The sequence below is a fragment of the Bombyx mori genome, chromosome 23 (assembly GCF_030269925.1).
Source record: "Bombyx mori chromosome 23, ASM3026992v2".
Classification (NCBI taxonomy): domain Eukaryota; kingdom Metazoa; phylum Arthropoda; class Insecta; order Lepidoptera; family Bombycidae; genus Bombyx; species Bombyx mori.
The window spans coordinates 783,158-799,680 of record NC_085129.1 but is presented as its reverse complement, the minus strand read 5'-3'; the positions used below and the strand labels follow the sequence as shown (position 1 = coordinate 799,680).

Sequence of the window (16,523 nt, the reverse complement as noted above, 5' to 3'; positions counted from 1 at the left end):
CTTGACATTTCATTTTTCTTGTTACATGTCTGTGCAAAAGCTACTTACTTATATTAAATTGCTTAGCTATTTCAACTAAAGACTTATTCCTAATTTCATAGGCTTCTATTACTGTTTCTTAATATTAAGGGATCATATTATCTCTTAAAGTATTTGGACTCTGATACGTAAACGCGAGGCATATTTAAAAATAGAAAACAATACGTAACTTATAATGTAAATATTTGCAAAACAATAAAATAACACTGCATTGATAATTTGAATAAAAGTTCTAGACAAAAACATCATGAATGAACCAGATTCTTACCAAAAAAATTAAAAAATATTGTTATAACTACATAGACAACCCTACAAACCTGTACCTATTTATACTTAGATCGTTTCCATTTCACTTATTCTCATCCCAATTGACCCTTTTGTCGTTGTTATTTGTACCTGAAACGTCCCCAATATCCCCAAAAACAACAGATTTTTACAGGTATTTTTATTTTAACAAATACAATAAAATCAATAACAACTGAGACTCACCTTTAATATATGCGATAGTTCAAACACTAAATTACATTTATGAATCACAGTCGTCTTCTATTATTATCAGATAAATAAAACAGAGCAAAGTTTCTAGCACTAAAATAATTACCACCCCAAGAAGTTAATTTGAAATGCGATTCTTTATAAGTTAGCAGCTATTTTCATGCATATTCAGAGTTGTTTTGTGAACTATCCACATTCTACTATTAAACTACAAAAAAATTGAAGATTTTGCAACAAATATAGAACTAATATTGAGCGTCGAAAGATTTTCCTGGTTTTTTCCCCAATCACCTCTCAATTCCTAATCACCCCATTTTACGGTACTAAACAGTTGGTAAGCCATCGTTATTACACATTTAACTCTGAAGAAACGCTAAAATTATATAAACAAAATAAAACAATTCACGCAACCTCGCTCCTCACGTTCCTGCCCAAAAGCCAAGTGACGCTAAGCGTCAAATTACAAATTGACGCTTGATTTGTTGAATTGATTTTGAAAATATTGAAAATCTTTAAATTAGGTAGGTACGGTAAGTACCTAAGTACTAACTTGTAACACTTAAAAAAAATTTAATTAGAAATAATTAAAAAACCAACGAATGAATGAATGAGTAAAAATTGAGTGAAAATTTACTGAAATTCGATCAAATATTTTAAAACAGCTCGCATGCTATTTATTGTTGTTCATTAATTTGAATTATTAAGAATAATTATATTATGTAGCTCTATTTTTTAAATGACTAAATTGAAGAAGAGGACATTAATTTTTTTTTAGTTTCTATTTGATTGTTTCAATTCTTCACCAACATGTAAGAGGTATAGCTCTAACTTTGATTAAACACGCGTATAAAAGCTTCAAAAACATAAGCAGCTAAGGATAAATTCCATGCTGCAGAATAAAGAACAGGTAGCAAAAAAGTGTAACCAAAAAAAAGTAATTTTATTTATCACATATACAGCTTTCCCTTTTAAAATTACAATAAGTTTACTGCAAGTAAAGTTCTTCGGCCGGCACAGCCTTGTACAGGGCATCTACAGCAGCCACCACCTCGGACACGATGGACCGGACGATGGGCGGGGCTACTTCCTGCATCACGTCCTTCCAGTTTGAGTTCACAAATTCTTCGACGGGAGTTGCTGAAATTGTATTTTTTATTTATTTTAATGCTTAGATGGGTGGACGAGCACACAGCCCACCTGGTGTTAAGTGGTTACTGGAGCCCATATACATCTACAACGTAAATGCGCCACCCACCTTGAGATGTAAGTTCTAAGATCTCAGTATAGTTACAACGGCTGGCCCACCCTTCAAACCGAAACGCATTACTGCTTCACGGCAGAAACCGTTTTGTTTTAAATCATACGAAACCGTTTTGTTAGTGTTGTTGTCAGTGAAAAATGTGTCTGTCTGATATTTGATCTAATTAAATCGCCAAGTAGATTGTAATACTTACTGGGAGTGCAAGCCGCAATATATTTTTTTATTTAAAAAAAATGTGGTGCATAGTTTTATTACGAGGCATGGAGCTTTGGAGCTGCTATAAAGATGAGATTTCGCTCTCACTCCGCCCAGTGGTTATTGGCATTCACTTTAAGATGTGAGTTTATTCACATATCTATGCCTTTATAAAACACTAGCATTTGCCCGCGACTTCGTTCGCGTCAAATAGTTCACAAATAATGCTTTATTTTAGAACAAAGTTGGTTAGCATAAAAAATGTTATAGTGAGCCAACTTTAACATATAGACATATGCTGTCGCGAACTTTTTTTAGATCTTTTAAAGGGGAACAATTTTGTCATACATTATTTTAGCGAAACCTAACCATTTCTGCGCGCACGCAGCGGAAGCACTCAATAGGGGGAAAAAAACCCGATTTTGAAACATTCTTTATTGATGCTCCGCTTGTATTGGTCTTAGCGTGATGTTATATAGCTTATAGCCTTCCTCGATAAATGGGCTATCTAACACTGAAAGAATTTTTCAAATCGGACCAGCAGTTCCTGAGATTAGCGCGTTCAAACAAACAAACTCTTCAGCTTTATAATATTAGTAATAGATAATCTTTTTTATAATTCTTACCCAACACCTTGTTTCCATTAAACAAATTCTCAAATTGGAAATGAGCTCCAGTCTTCACTTCGTACGTGTGCTTCCACGACTCGATATGCCAGTGTGGCTTGCCGTCAGCTCCTGTCACTGTCACCAGATCGTTTGCAGTCTTGATCACGATGTCTCCTGAAGTATTTTTTATTTAAGCTAGTTTTAGTTCATTTTAGTCAAAGATGACTTCGACTTTGCCATTTATTAATGAGTAGCGACCCGGTCTCGCTTCGCTTCGGGAACTATAATTTATTATTGGTTATGAAAATAAAATGTCAGATTTTTTTCTACTTACTTGACACTAATTATCGTTATATTTTAGGTAATCTACACAATATCCTTTTTATATTATATAGCCTATATGTTATTCTGACGTGTCAGCTATATTATTGTAGTTTCATGAAAATGCACTGCGTGAAAGAGTAACAAACATAGGTACATGCATACATTCTTACAAACTTTCGCGTTTATAATATTAGTAGGATAGATTGAACATACGTATTTTGATATTGTATTTTCCTTCGCCTTCAATGGGAAGCACCAACAGTTTACCGCTAAGTTTGTAATCACCAGTTAGCGTCACGGAGCATTTGATGGTGACCGCTTGCTTCTTTTTGGCTGGATCGTTTCTGAAAGATCAGATAAAGCGATTATTGTAGTATTCGTGTAGTTTCCGTCGCCTAAAACATCGCCGGGTAAGACACATTGTGTCGAGTAATGCATCTATGCTGCGGCCCAAAATTATTTACAGTAATTAGGTACCTATGTAAATGACATACGTACCTACACGAATTGCACGATGTAGGAATAACATTGTGTTCCTGTTTTTTTTTATCAACTTGGCATTCGGCTTCTCTTTTATCTAATTCATTTACGACCAACGGTTACAAGACCTAGCTTAAATATAATTTCTACGTGTCAAGTGAATAATTTAAGTAAAGTCTTAGTAAATTGGTGTTTTTTTTTCCCTACCTACCTATTTGCTGGTAGCAAGGGGCTATTTTAGCTTTGCGCTGATGGATAGGTGAGCTCACGGGCTCAACCTGAGAGAATTTGCTAACAGTAACCCTAACAAGAGAAGTGCTTCGCAGAATCTACTACTGGATCGGAATCGCGGCCCACTGAGAAGATTCGGTGAGAAACTCAGTGGGCTCTGTCTATGGGTTAGTTCGTTCGTCGAACTCTGACCGGTTCTTGAAGGGCCTAAAAGCACCAAGAGTGGTTCCGGGGGATCCGACAAGGCATGTTTCAGACAATGTTGGAATTTCGTTGCCCTGTCGCCTGGGTCGCGTATTAATTGGTGATTATTTACTGGGAGTTCAGTGGACTTTTTGGAAGAACCACATTTGTGCACTTTCGCAGATTATAAACATTACCAAAATTATAAAAGTAAAACACTAAACAAAATAAAACACAGCTTCAAGCAGCACAACTTCGCTCTCAGCGTTCCCGCCAAATGTCGAATGACATTCTCCTTTAATACAAAAATAACATACAAGTAGTGATGCTTTACGGTTTGAACGTCGACCTCATGAGTCACGTGCTGTCTCATTTACATTTGTATTGAATTTCAAATGATTTATGAATCGAATATACATTTGTGGCCAGTATTAAATCATGTATCTAAACATCTAATTCAAGAGGTCGTATGTTCGAGATACAACCACATCAGAGAGACAGCAGAGATGACCCCTTAATACTTATTTGTAATTTTAATTTCGATAGGCACCTTCTGAATACTTAATTATTTAAAATAGACATTCCAAACTATTCGACTGATAAATATCTCGTCAATATAGCACAAGATTGTTTACAAAAAATAAAAGTTTGATTTGATGAGTTTAGTACTTAATAGATTCACATAATATATTTTAAAACCATCAAATCGACTAAATACCCGCTTACTAAATATAAACAAATGAATTCAAACACGGCTCATTAGGTGGTCTCAGAATAAATACGTTACGTAATGTGTGAAGTATTAATAAAATATTGTGTATTAGTACTATGGAAAATTCCACAAATTTTAATAAATTTGTAAAAATGTTCCCCTTTTTTATTATTATTTTAAACACACATTTCGTGAACAGCTCTTGGTAGATAATCTTGAAGATCTGGGTATCCGATGTCGACCTTTTCGAGTTAACATTTTTATTATGCCACCTTATCTTAAGTGATTACGGGAGCCCATAATGCTCATTACCTGAATACCACTACTCACCTTGTGATATGAGTTCAAAGTCTCAACTATATTGCATATAACTTGTCCAAAAGTTCAACGAATTCAACGAATTATAATTTGCGTAATCACTGGTGGTAGGACCTCTTGGGAGTCCGCACGGGTAGGTACCACCACCCCGCCTATTTCCGCCGTGAAGCAGTAAGCATTTCGGTTCGAAGGGTGGGGTAGCCGTTGTAATTATACTGAGACCTTAGAACTTATATCTCAAGATGGGTGCGCATTTACGTTTTAGACGTCTATGGGCTCCAGTAACCACTTAACACCAGGTGGGCTGTGAGCTCGTCAACCAATCTAAGCAATAAAAAAAAAAAAAAAACGATGAGCGGACACCAGATAATGAACCTGCTCATAAAAAAATACTCTAGACGAAAAAAAAAAGAAAAAAATATACCATTTTTATTTAATTGTAGAAAAAAATGGAGATCCTTCGAAAATGGACACCTCCTAAGACATTTTTGACTAACATGTACTTACACAGTTTTTCAAATATTTCTGATTTTAAATATTTAAATATAAATATTTCTGATCAAAGTAGCGCTTCTATTCACCTCAATCCTTAAAAATCCCTCAATGCCACAAAGTTTTTAACCACAAAAATAAACAAAATTATTTTTCTACAAATTTTTTTTTAAAGATATTAACTTTAAGTCCCCTTTCACTCATTGTGGTGTAAAAAAGTATGGATGACACTATGGCAAAGTTTTTCTTAAATTGACGCAACTATCAAAGATTTCAAAATGGTATCCTGCCTGTTTCTGTTGCAAAATACTCATACATTCCGGCTTAAAGGGTGGAACAAGCGTTAAACAATACTATTGAGACATCGACCTCATGTCTCAAGTAGGGTGATATAATTCAGATTATGTTGTCTATCGTCTCGTCGTAAAAAATGTCTTCTTTATACATTTATACGGATCTATTCTGTATTCTAGATAATTGTGATTGTCATTGCTAACAAGTATATAATAAAGGTCGATCGTTTGTAATAACCAGTTATTAGGTTTATTATTAACTTGATAACGCGCTTTTGTTGTTGATGATTAAGGTACCTATTCCAAGACACACAGATCAAGAGAAGTGAATTATCTATGAATCTCGTACCAGCCAGCCCACAAGGTCTGCTCTCATTAATTGGTCTTTATCGTAGTCCACAAAAATCGCGTCTTGGATGGTTGGATAGCAACAATTACCTCACGTCATGAGGTCAAAGTCTTAATTGTATTGTAGAGTGGCAGGGTAGTATGGTAGTATTAGTAAGTACTAGATACTAGTACAGGGTGGCCCATAAGTCCTTTGATATGAAAAAAAATTTATTAAAATAAAACTAATTACATTATGAATTAAATTTTTATTTACATAAAAAGCTTAAAAAACGGGAATTATTTTTTGAAAATAACATCTCCTAAATGTAATCCGTTGCGATCACGGCACTCTTGCAAACGACGTCTAAAATTGTCGATGACTGCGCGGCACGTCACTGCTGAAATGCTTGTCATTTCTCTGCGGATGTTTTCTTTTAGGGCCTCAATTGACTGCAGGTTTGTGTCGTATACTTTAGCCTTAAGGTAGCCCCACAAAAAAAAATCCGTCGGAGTCAGATCTGGACTACGTGGAGGCCAGGAAATGTCTCCTCTCTTAGAGATAACTTTGCCAGGAAAAAGTTGACGGATAACGGGCATAGCAGTGTTAGAGGTGTGAGAAGTGGCCCCATCCTGTTGAAACCACGTCCTGGCATTAAAGCCTGAAAAGTTTTGCAATTCTGGTATGAAAAACTCTTCGATCATAGCCACATATCGCTCCGACGTAACAGTAACTGCGCGCCCTCTGCCATCCTCAAAGAAGTAAGGCCCTAGGATACCATGGGCTGACATAGCGGCCCAAACAGTCACTTTCGGACTATGTAAGGGCTTCTGATGCTTAAGTTTTGGATTGATGGGGCTCCAATAGCGGCAATTTTGTTTACTAACATGCCCGTTAAGATGGAAATGAGCCTCGTCAGAGAACATTATGTTATTGAAGGAAGTAAACCGATTCAACATTTCATTCGCATAATTTTGTCTTTGAATACCGTCAGTTTCCTTTAATTCTTGAACCAACTGAATTTTGTAAGGGTGCATATGTAAATCTTTCTTCAAAATCCGTTGTAACGATGTCCTGGATACGTTTAATGCTCTGGCGCGCTTACGAGTTGACTGTGTCGGATTTTCGCGAATAGACTGTGTCACTGTGTCTATGTTTTGTTCCGTACGTGACGTCCTTGGGCGACCCAACCGCGGTTTATCTAACGTCGAACCGGTCTCCTCGAACTTAGCAACCCAGTTCTTAATCGTTTGAAGAGTTGGAGTGTCGTCAAAGTTGTGTAAACCTTTGTGTTCTCGAAATTTACGCCGCGCAACGGTTGCCGAATTGTCGTTTTTATAAAACTCGCGCACACAAAACGCACGGTCCGCTCCGGTAAAACGCTCCATCGCGACTAAATTCCCAGACACCGAAGTTACTCCCCCCGCTTCCCCTGCACCGCTCACGCGCGCCCTGTTCGTTTTATTAAAATTTTACTTTTCAAAGGACTTATGGGCCACCCTGTACCTACTAGGGTAATATTAGGGGATTTTAATTTTTACTACACAGATGCTATTCTTGAAAATTGGTGAACACAAGTCAGGCTGGCACTACGTATTTATTTGAAAAGCATTCATTTATAACAGATGTAGTATGTACCTGTAACCGGCCTACATCGACTCGTACCCCTTAGTTCCTTGTCATCTTTCTTGTTTTTATCCGCTTCGCCTTAAAACTAAGGCGTGACTTTTTAATGAAAGCGAAATAGAGCATAATCGTAAAAATATACATAGTTTCAAAACGAATAAGAACAAGATTAAACCAAGTTAACTGGACTAACGAATTATTTAATATTTTTTTTGTTATCCTGTTGATACTGGTCAGGATTTTAGAGAGAAGTGATAAAATGTGTATATACTGTCATCGGTACTTGATGTGTGTTCAAATTTTTAAGTTAATCGTCGACGTTTTGAACTCGCTAAATGCGTATAGCGAATGGGGTACAAAAATTCCGTTACATACAAAACAAACATACGTATTAATAACAAAAAGGTAATAAAACTTACTTAACACCTTCCACGTGACAACCGCTTAAGCCGCGAACGATGGTGTCCTTAAAGGTCAACTCGAGCCCACCCTGGTTCCCATTGATCACGGATATGTGTAACGGGTCCAAGGGCTTGATGCCCAGGTCGGGAATGCCGGCGGCCACGATCGGCACTGCCGCTTGTGCAGAAGCCACAAAACAGGCAGAATCTCCAACTTTACACGGTGTTATGAAGGGTGCTGCAATAAATTAACCACAATAGGTATACAATATAATAAGTTGAACACAATATATTCATTGAAGTCGAAAAGAGACGGCGTTTAATCCATACAGACGCTGATACCCAGTTTCATTCCTGAACAAAATCAGAACAATTATATATTATAATGTTTAGTAACGCCATGTTATTTATATTCGTTTTTCATTAGTTACCAAGCAACCTTTAAAGAACCTTTAAAAAATTATCATAATTCCCTACCATATTTATAACAGCTCCGACAAACAGCAAACACGTTTCGAGAGGAAAATTACGAGATCAAAATTAACGCTTATGTAATAAAGATCAGAATATTAATTAGATTTTATCGAAATTGACGACAGTATTGCTCAGTGATTTTGTACAAAGGATAGGAGAGGCGTCTGAGCCAGGAGTAGAACCTTGGATGTGATCGAGAACTGAATTTAATTCGAAGTAAAAGAGGTAATTTAAGGAACCATTAGAGGAACTATTAATACAAATTAAAGATGATGCGATGATGGATGGATTTTTTTATATGTAAGGAGTTAAATCCTGCTGAGGTTACTGTGAAAAATTTATGTGGATCCCGTCTTTCTTTCAATCTTAGATGCAGCCCTTTCCTGTATTTTTCGGACCTTAGCGGATACAGGCACTAATCGACGTTTTAAGAACTTCGTATTCATCAGCCGTCGCATTTCTTCATTAACTAAGGGCGTAGTTAAAACTGATACTAAGGCAGGGGTTTTCAGAATACTCCACATGCCCCATTTTAACGCCCAGACGCTTCAAAACTTTAGTTTGCTTAGTTTCTAGCCTTATAATCGAGCATTTCAACTTCTAGAACAGCCTGTCCCAAAGTGGGCTATAACGCTCACTTCTGGGCGCTGCAAGCCTAAAGGGGGGCAGTAAGAGACCCAGAAAAAAATGGAGGCGTTGTGTAGAGGTTTGGGAAGCGATTTCATCTGGGAGGACATTTAGACACCGACTGAGCTTTCGCTATAGTGGTTTTTTAAGTACGCGAAAAAATGAGGGCGTTTACAAATAATTTATTCTCAAAGTGGGCAGTAGACAAAATAAGTTTGGGAACCCCAGTTCTAAATCATCAGTACATTACAGAGCAGTCGTTAACAATGCGTGTATATATAAAATGCAATCTTAGCAAGGCTTGGTTTGATATCCCGGTTTTTGCCCTTTCCGGCTCCAGATATGTACCGTATCCGTAATCCAATGCATCTAAGAGTTACCTAGGCTATGTTTTAGGGTAGACGACCCATCTGGTGTTAAGTGGTTACCGGAGCCCATAGACATCTACAACGTAAATGCCGCCGCCTTGAGATATGAGTTTTAAGGTCTCAGTATAGTTAGTTAGCCCTTTAAGTGATACTGAGTATAGTTACAACGGCTGTCCCACCCTCCAAACTGAAACACATTACTGCTTCACAGCAGAAATACGTAGGGTGGCGGTACCTACCCGTGCGGACTCACAAGCGTCCAGTAATTACGCAAATTATAATTTTGCGGGTTTGATTTTTACTATACAATGTTATTCCTTCGATGTGGAAGTCAATCGTGAACATTTGCTAAGTACGTATTTCATTACAAAAATTGGTACTCGCCAGCGGGATTCGAACACCGGTGCATCGCTGGATACGAATGCACCCGACGTCTTATCCTTTAGGCCACGACGACTTCTAACGATGGGGTACTCTTTGTTTGGTCAGTGAACCCGTCTACTCGTACACAAACAAACAAACAAAACACCCATAAGTCATCGTTAGAATGGACCACGATTTTAAGAAAAACAGTCAAATAATTTCTATTATAAATGTTGTTATTTCCTTATAAAATCCTCTCCGTCCAAGGTTGTTTGGAAGAGATCGCTTTGCCTGATATGCCCTTTGTTATTATTATATTCAGGGTCAGTTAGTACAAGTTATTTCGTGGTTAATTCGATATCATATTTTGCAGCACGTTTGTATAAATTAATACATCATTGCTTTCCTTGTAAACGTTAGGTCTAAGATGGGCGAAGCGTAAAGAATAAGTTAGTGAAGGCTAGATGATATTAATACGGTAATACTCCCATGGAGAAGTGGGGGTAGTGGGTACCGCTCTGGGTACTCATATCTAGACTATCTTGCAAGTATCTACAGTAGCTCCTGCATTTTTCTAAATAAATACATAAATAACATTTATTTGCGAGCTTCTTCCACCATGAACTACTGATGGCATGACGTATTTTGATCATGAATAGAATCAACGAAATGCGTAGTTCTGTCACCAAACAATCAATTTAAATCAATCAGATTAGTCGTTGAGTCAACGGATATCCTGATTCAATAGTGTCCCAAAAGTCCGCATTTTTTTTTTAACCTGTGTAGTCAGACGTGCATACGGCCCACCTGATGGTGAGTGGTTACCGTCACCCATGGACTTCAGCAATGCCGGGGGCAGAGCCAAGCCGCTGCCTACCGTTAAATACTCTCCACAAGCCTCGTTTGAAGAAGGACATGTCATAGCGCTCGGAAAACGCCGTGGAGGGGAGTTCATTCCAAAGCCGGATGGTACGTGGCAGAAAAATGCAAAGTATGAGTTTCGTAAACCACAAAATCTATCGACCCTTTCTATATTGTTTGTAAAGTTTAATTTTATTATTCAATATTGTTTGTAAACTTAAATATTATTTTTAAATTGAATGTGATTCGAATACTTACAATAAATAAGGAAGAAAATGCAGTGATTTTTTAACCATAATCCTGTTCAATAAACGCTTATTGCGATACAGAATGAAATACACGGAAGGAGATCTCTTTGGCAAAGGTAGGTACATTTAAACTTGTTTTAAACACTTTATTAAGACTAGTGTAGTATAGGTACTTACTACAGTGAGTTAACAATAAGGACAATATATTATGTGCTCATTTAATGCTTATGAGCTGGTTTCCTGGTGCCATTTTAAGCAAGGGCCGTCAATTACAATCTTAAATACTAGTAAACATTTTTTTAATGCTCATTGTATTTTTCAATGATTCATTGTTCTGTTATCGTGTAAATTATGTGGTAACCTAGATTTTCTCATTATTATTGCTTTTAAATTATGTATTCTAATCTTATTTTTATTATGATGATCATTTGATTTGCATTATCGGTAGTTGAGTTTGTATTTATTGCTTTCGAATTATAAAAATATTGGAGTCTAGCTTGCCTGAGCTCTAATTCTGCAATCTCCTGCGTTCCAGTTCGGGAATTGGGACGGCTGGTACAAAAATTAAGAAATTTCGATCTCATGCCTTTAAGTGGGTGCGTCTAACATTCTCGTTTTTTATTTATTGTTTAGATGGGTGGACGAGCTCACAGCCCACCTGATGTTAAGTGGTTACTGGAGTCCATAGACATCTACAACGTAAATGCGCCACCCACTTTGAGATATAATATATATATATATATATATATATATATATATATATATATATATATATATATATATATATATATATATATATATAGATATATTTCTATATTTCTACAACGGCTGCCCTTCAAACCGAAACGTATTACTACTGCTTCACGGCAGAAATAGGCAGGGTGTTGGTACATACCCGTGTGGACTCACAAAACTTTCTACTACCACCAGTAATTACGCAAATTATAATTTTGCGGGTTTGATTTTTATTACACGATGTTATTCCTTCACCGTGGAAGTCAATCGTGAAAATTTGTTGAGTACGTATTTCATTAGAAAAATTGGTACCCGCCTACGGGATTCGAACACCGGTGCATCGCTAGATGGTAATGCACCGGACGTCTTATCCTTTAGGCCACGACGACTACAACGACACGTCACGTCATCACCTCTATAGGTTCCATTGACCACGTTACCTTGGGTAAGCAATGAGCTCATCTTTGCGTCGAAATTAAGAAAAAACATGATTTAGTACCGGATCCCACCTCTTTACCGCCATAACGACCAACAGGAAAACTACCATTGGCTCTTAGAGAAACCAGTCTAAACTACTCTAATTAAATAGAATTCTCTCAGTTATTATTTTCAAACATAATCAGTAACACCGTCAGATTCTGATATATTTTCGTTTTTTTTTGTCCACATTACTGGTGGTAGGACCGCTTGTGACTCCGCATGGATACGTACCACCACCATGCGTGTTTCTGCCGTGAAGCAGTAATGCGTTTCGGTTTGAAGGGTGGGGCAGCCGTTGTAACAATGCTGAGACCTTTGAACTCATATCTCAAGGTGGGTGGCGGCATTTAGGTTGTAGATGTATTTGGGCTCCGGTAACCACTTAACACCAGGTGGGCTGTCAGCTCGTCCACCTACCTATGGCATAATTTTTTCTTTTAAAAATAAAAAAAAAATGTTTCCAAAATGTTTTATAAATAAAACTCATCAATAGCTTATGCTAGAACTATTGAGCTACTTGACAAACAAAACAGAAAAGGGTATTTAGCACTTTTTTCTTTTTAGAAATTTTTTAAAGAACTGAGGTGATAAATATGTGATATGTTTACAAAAAATGTATACATGAATATATATATATGTATGTATCAGTATACTATTTTATAATATTATGATATCTACGGCGTTGTAAATTGCGTGCAAATATATATGTATATATATATATATAAAGAAAAACGGTACAGACCGTGTGCGTTTTGCGTGCGTAAATTTTTTTTTTCTATAAAGCAATCCATTTCTCTCTCTACACTACGAAAAATTTGTAAAGCTCAGTGGTAGTCAGTATTTATAGTTTTTTAACAATCACATGAACTAAGGGAACATAATGTTCGAAACCAGGGGCATAGCTAAGCTCACTATTGTCAGCCCTTTGCAACATATACGTTTCTGAGCTTAAAAGAAATAAAAATATGAACAAAACTGAAGCGTGTAGTATTGAAATATGACTTGTAATGTTTATAATTCGTATATTTCTTACAGGTGGTAGGACCTCTTGTAAATCCGCACGGGTAGGTACCACCACCCTGCCTATTTCTGCCGTGAAGCAGTAATGTTTTTCGGTTTGAAGAATGGGGCAGCCGTTGTAACTATACTTGAGACCTTAGAACTTATATCTCAAGGTGGGTGGCACATTTACGTCGTAGATGTCTATGGGCTCCAGTAACCACTTAACGCCAGGTGGACTGTGGGCTTGTCCACCCATCTAAGCAATAAAAAAAATAAAAAAATCAGCATTTTTCCAACACAATTAAATTTATAATGGGACAAACGAAGCTTAAAATCATAGTAGCATTGTGGTACATAGTAATATTATTGTGGCTTACCCGAGGCACTCTTCACCCCTAAGACGAGAGCGAACAAGTAGAGAAACGTCAACATAATCGTAAACTTACAAAGCAACTAGCGTGGAGCCTTGGAGGCTGCGTCTTATACGATCTACGAATGACGTCATTGATATTGTAAACATCACCGCGTCTTCTGTCACCGATGTGAACTTTTAAGGGGGAGCTCGAAGTAAATATTTTTTACTGATCAATATTCTTCGTGCGAGTTTTTTAACGTTCTCGATAGCGTGAAAGTTAACTCAAATTTGTTTGCAGTTGGAACAACGCCCCTAGCGGCAAACGTCGGCAAACGTTCCAACTCCATACAAATTTGAGTTAACGTTTACGCTATCGAGAACGTTAAAAAACTCGCACTAAGCACACTGCTTGTTTGACGAGAAATAAACCTTTGTATATCATGCATTAAAGTCTCTACGGATCACGGCTCATATTGTCAAAATAGCAATGATGTCTCAGGATGAGCCCGTGAGCTCACCTACCCGTTCGGGCGTAGCTGGAATGACTCTTAGGCTACCAGCGAATAGGTAGGGAAAAAATCAATTATGGGCGCTCCGAAATCTTTACAAACTTCGTTGGAAGACGCTACCGCGGAAACTTCTATTAAATCGCTTTATTTTGTAATGGAAAGCGACCAAAAATTAATGGAATAGCACTTAATTCCAATTCCGTAGTCCAAATAATTTTGATACGTATCTTAAATATTACGTATGTTAAATTCACCGTGCGCCATGACTTATCTTTAAATGGGGCTTAAGAATAGTGTCATCTAAGATCTAATTTACTCGAAATTATAATAAAAATAGCTTGTGCACTCGTACTTTTGTGAAGCTCTTGACACATCACTAATGACTAAAATAATGCCAATTAATTAGTTTATATGTATTCTTAAATGTGGACTGATTGGCAAACATAGCGCGGGGCATCCCCCAGTCGAGGGCAAATCAAGTTGCAAAATAAATGCCTAAAAAGAATCGTGGATCCAACTCTACACCTACCGTCAGGTGCAGAGTTGCATTGCCCACTGAGTTTCTCGCCGTCAAGGCATAGGTAGGAAAAAAAAGTTGCAAGGAAACTTAAGCTATTCTATCCCATGAACACTTTTATTGGTGGTTAAGCGTATTGTAAAGCCGCAGTGGATACCACCATCGAGGTAGTCATGTGCCCCGAATTGAAGGGAATACCTCCCTTCTCAAGGTAGTTAAGATATCGATGGGTTCTCGTAAATACTTAACACCAGGCCGCGAATTCGTTCGTCTAAGCAATAAAAACGAAATTAAAAAATGTTAACGATTTATGTTTAATCTGTGGTATGATCGGAACACAACACTTTTATCTAATTAGTTAATTGATACTAACACATCATGATATCACCGAAGACCTTAACCCTATTTTTGCTAAAAACCGTTAACGGACACGAACTTAATTCTGACAACACATTATTAATACAGAGTACTACAACACATACTAATTAACACTCTATGAGAAAACGTCAATTGTCATATTTTACAACAATAAAAACTGAAACCCAAATCCACAGCTACAGAAAGACTAATGTCTTCTTAAAATTTATACACATACGACGTTTTATCATCAAGATAATGTCGTTGCTTATAAATTAAATGAGTATACAATTTACCAAAGTATTCACTTCCTTCAACATAATTAAATTTTGAATTCCAAAAGTCATAGCAATTACCTTTGTAGTAAATTATTAAGCAAAGATATACCAACGACCTTTGCCTTGTTTAAAATACATTAACATAAAACAGTTCCACAAGAAAAACTAAGAAGTTTGAGACATCATGCATTAGTATTATTTCAGAGATTAATTGTGGACGCACGCATTACTTCTAAGTGATGTTTTCATCGTGACAGATGAACAGCTATTCCTTGGAATATATACTTATAAAATATATCACTTCCAAAAGGTTCCAGATTTTTACTATCCTATCTAGAAATATACTTAACTCTTTGAACGCCATTTAGGTGCATTAGACGCCTTCAGCTCTAACACTAGGAGCAGGCTGAGGAACCCCGTACTCGTCGAACTCGACAAAGCGGTCGACGTGCAACCTAACCCACGCATCAGCCCGCTGAGTTTCTCGTCGGATCTTCCCAGCGGGTCGCGATTCCAATCCGGTAGTAGATTCATTCGCGAAGCAATTGCTCTTGAGTTGTTAGGTCCCCTTCGGAGGCGCTCGGGCAGTTGTTAGCATATGCCACCCCTCCTGGCTGAGCCTTTGCTCGCCCACCTGTCCTGGTGAAACTGGAAAGGCCTCCGAGTCACCAGTAGTCTTTCAATCATAAAAAAAAAAACTTAGGTCACCAGTGCCTTGGAGTAAGTAATTATATCGATTTCTGTTATTTAAGGCGTCGGATTTTCTAGTATACTCTGGGAAAAATGAATCTGAAGAGAATGAATCTTTTTCTAGGAGACCTAAAAGACTAAAAAATTCATTAATAAGCAAAAGAAGGCAAAGCTTAGTAATCCAGTCGCTTAGTAACAGAAATCGACTTAATTACATACTTCAGTGCGCCGCGTAGGGCACCGGTGACCTACATGCCAGTAAAAGGGTTAAATAAAAAACTTTAAAAGCGTTGTGTGTGTGTGGGACAAAAACTGTCTTTTGTTGTACACTAGTTTAGTGCCATTTGTCATTGTAATTGGCGTCAAATAGAGATGACAGACACGAGGTCGCGACAGACACAAAGTTTTTGTTTCAATAAATTAACATGCTATATGATTAAAAAATCTAGGGATTTACGAATAGGAACTACGAACAATAATTCAATAGCAAAAAACGCACCAGAAGTGGCAAAACTATCAGACAATTTTAATATACTTACAAAAAAAAAAACACGTCCTGCCATTAAAGCGTTACTTATTTTGTGTATCGGAATTTTACATCGGTGAACTATATCCACATAACCTTTTTAAAAAGAAAAGTCTACCGACAATTTAGACTTATCTAAGACAAAGA

General features: G+C 37.1%; 1 protein-coding gene across 2 annotated transcripts; it reads right to left on the bottom strand.

Moving 5' to 3' along the window:
* Positions 1 to 1,453: 1,453 nt before the first annotated feature.
* On the bottom strand, positions 1,454 to 16,523 carry an-0128 (juvenile hormone binding protein an-0128). 2 transcript variants are annotated; one of them, XM_062675121.1, is made up of 6 exons: positions 16,390 to 16,523; positions 15,511 to 15,836; positions 8,005 to 8,224; positions 3,136 to 3,266; positions 2,617 to 2,772; positions 1,454 to 1,671 (listed from the first exon to the last, which is right to left on the bottom strand). In XM_062675121.1, the coding sequence occupies exons 2-6, from the start codon at positions 15,692 to 15,694 to the stop codon at positions 1,520 to 1,522; spliced, it is 843 nt and encodes a 280-aa protein (XP_062531105.1). In that variant the 5' UTR covers positions 15,695 to 15,836; positions 16,390 to 16,523; the 3' UTR covers positions 1,454 to 1,519.

Bases quoted from the DNA above. Each gene is read 5' to 3' on its own strand.
- an-0128 (XM_062675121.1), bottom strand. From the start codon at position 15,694: ATGAATCTACTACCGGATTGGAATCGCGACCCGCTGGGAAGATCCGAC. The intron at 8,225-15,510 runs GTTAAGTATATT...AATTTATTGCAG, and splicing joins ACCTAAATGGCGTTCAAAGA to CACCCTTCATAACACCGTGT. The intron at 2,773-3,135 runs GTATGTTCAATC...AAAATACTTCAG, and splicing joins AAAATACAATATCAAAATAC to GAGACATCGTGATCAAGACT.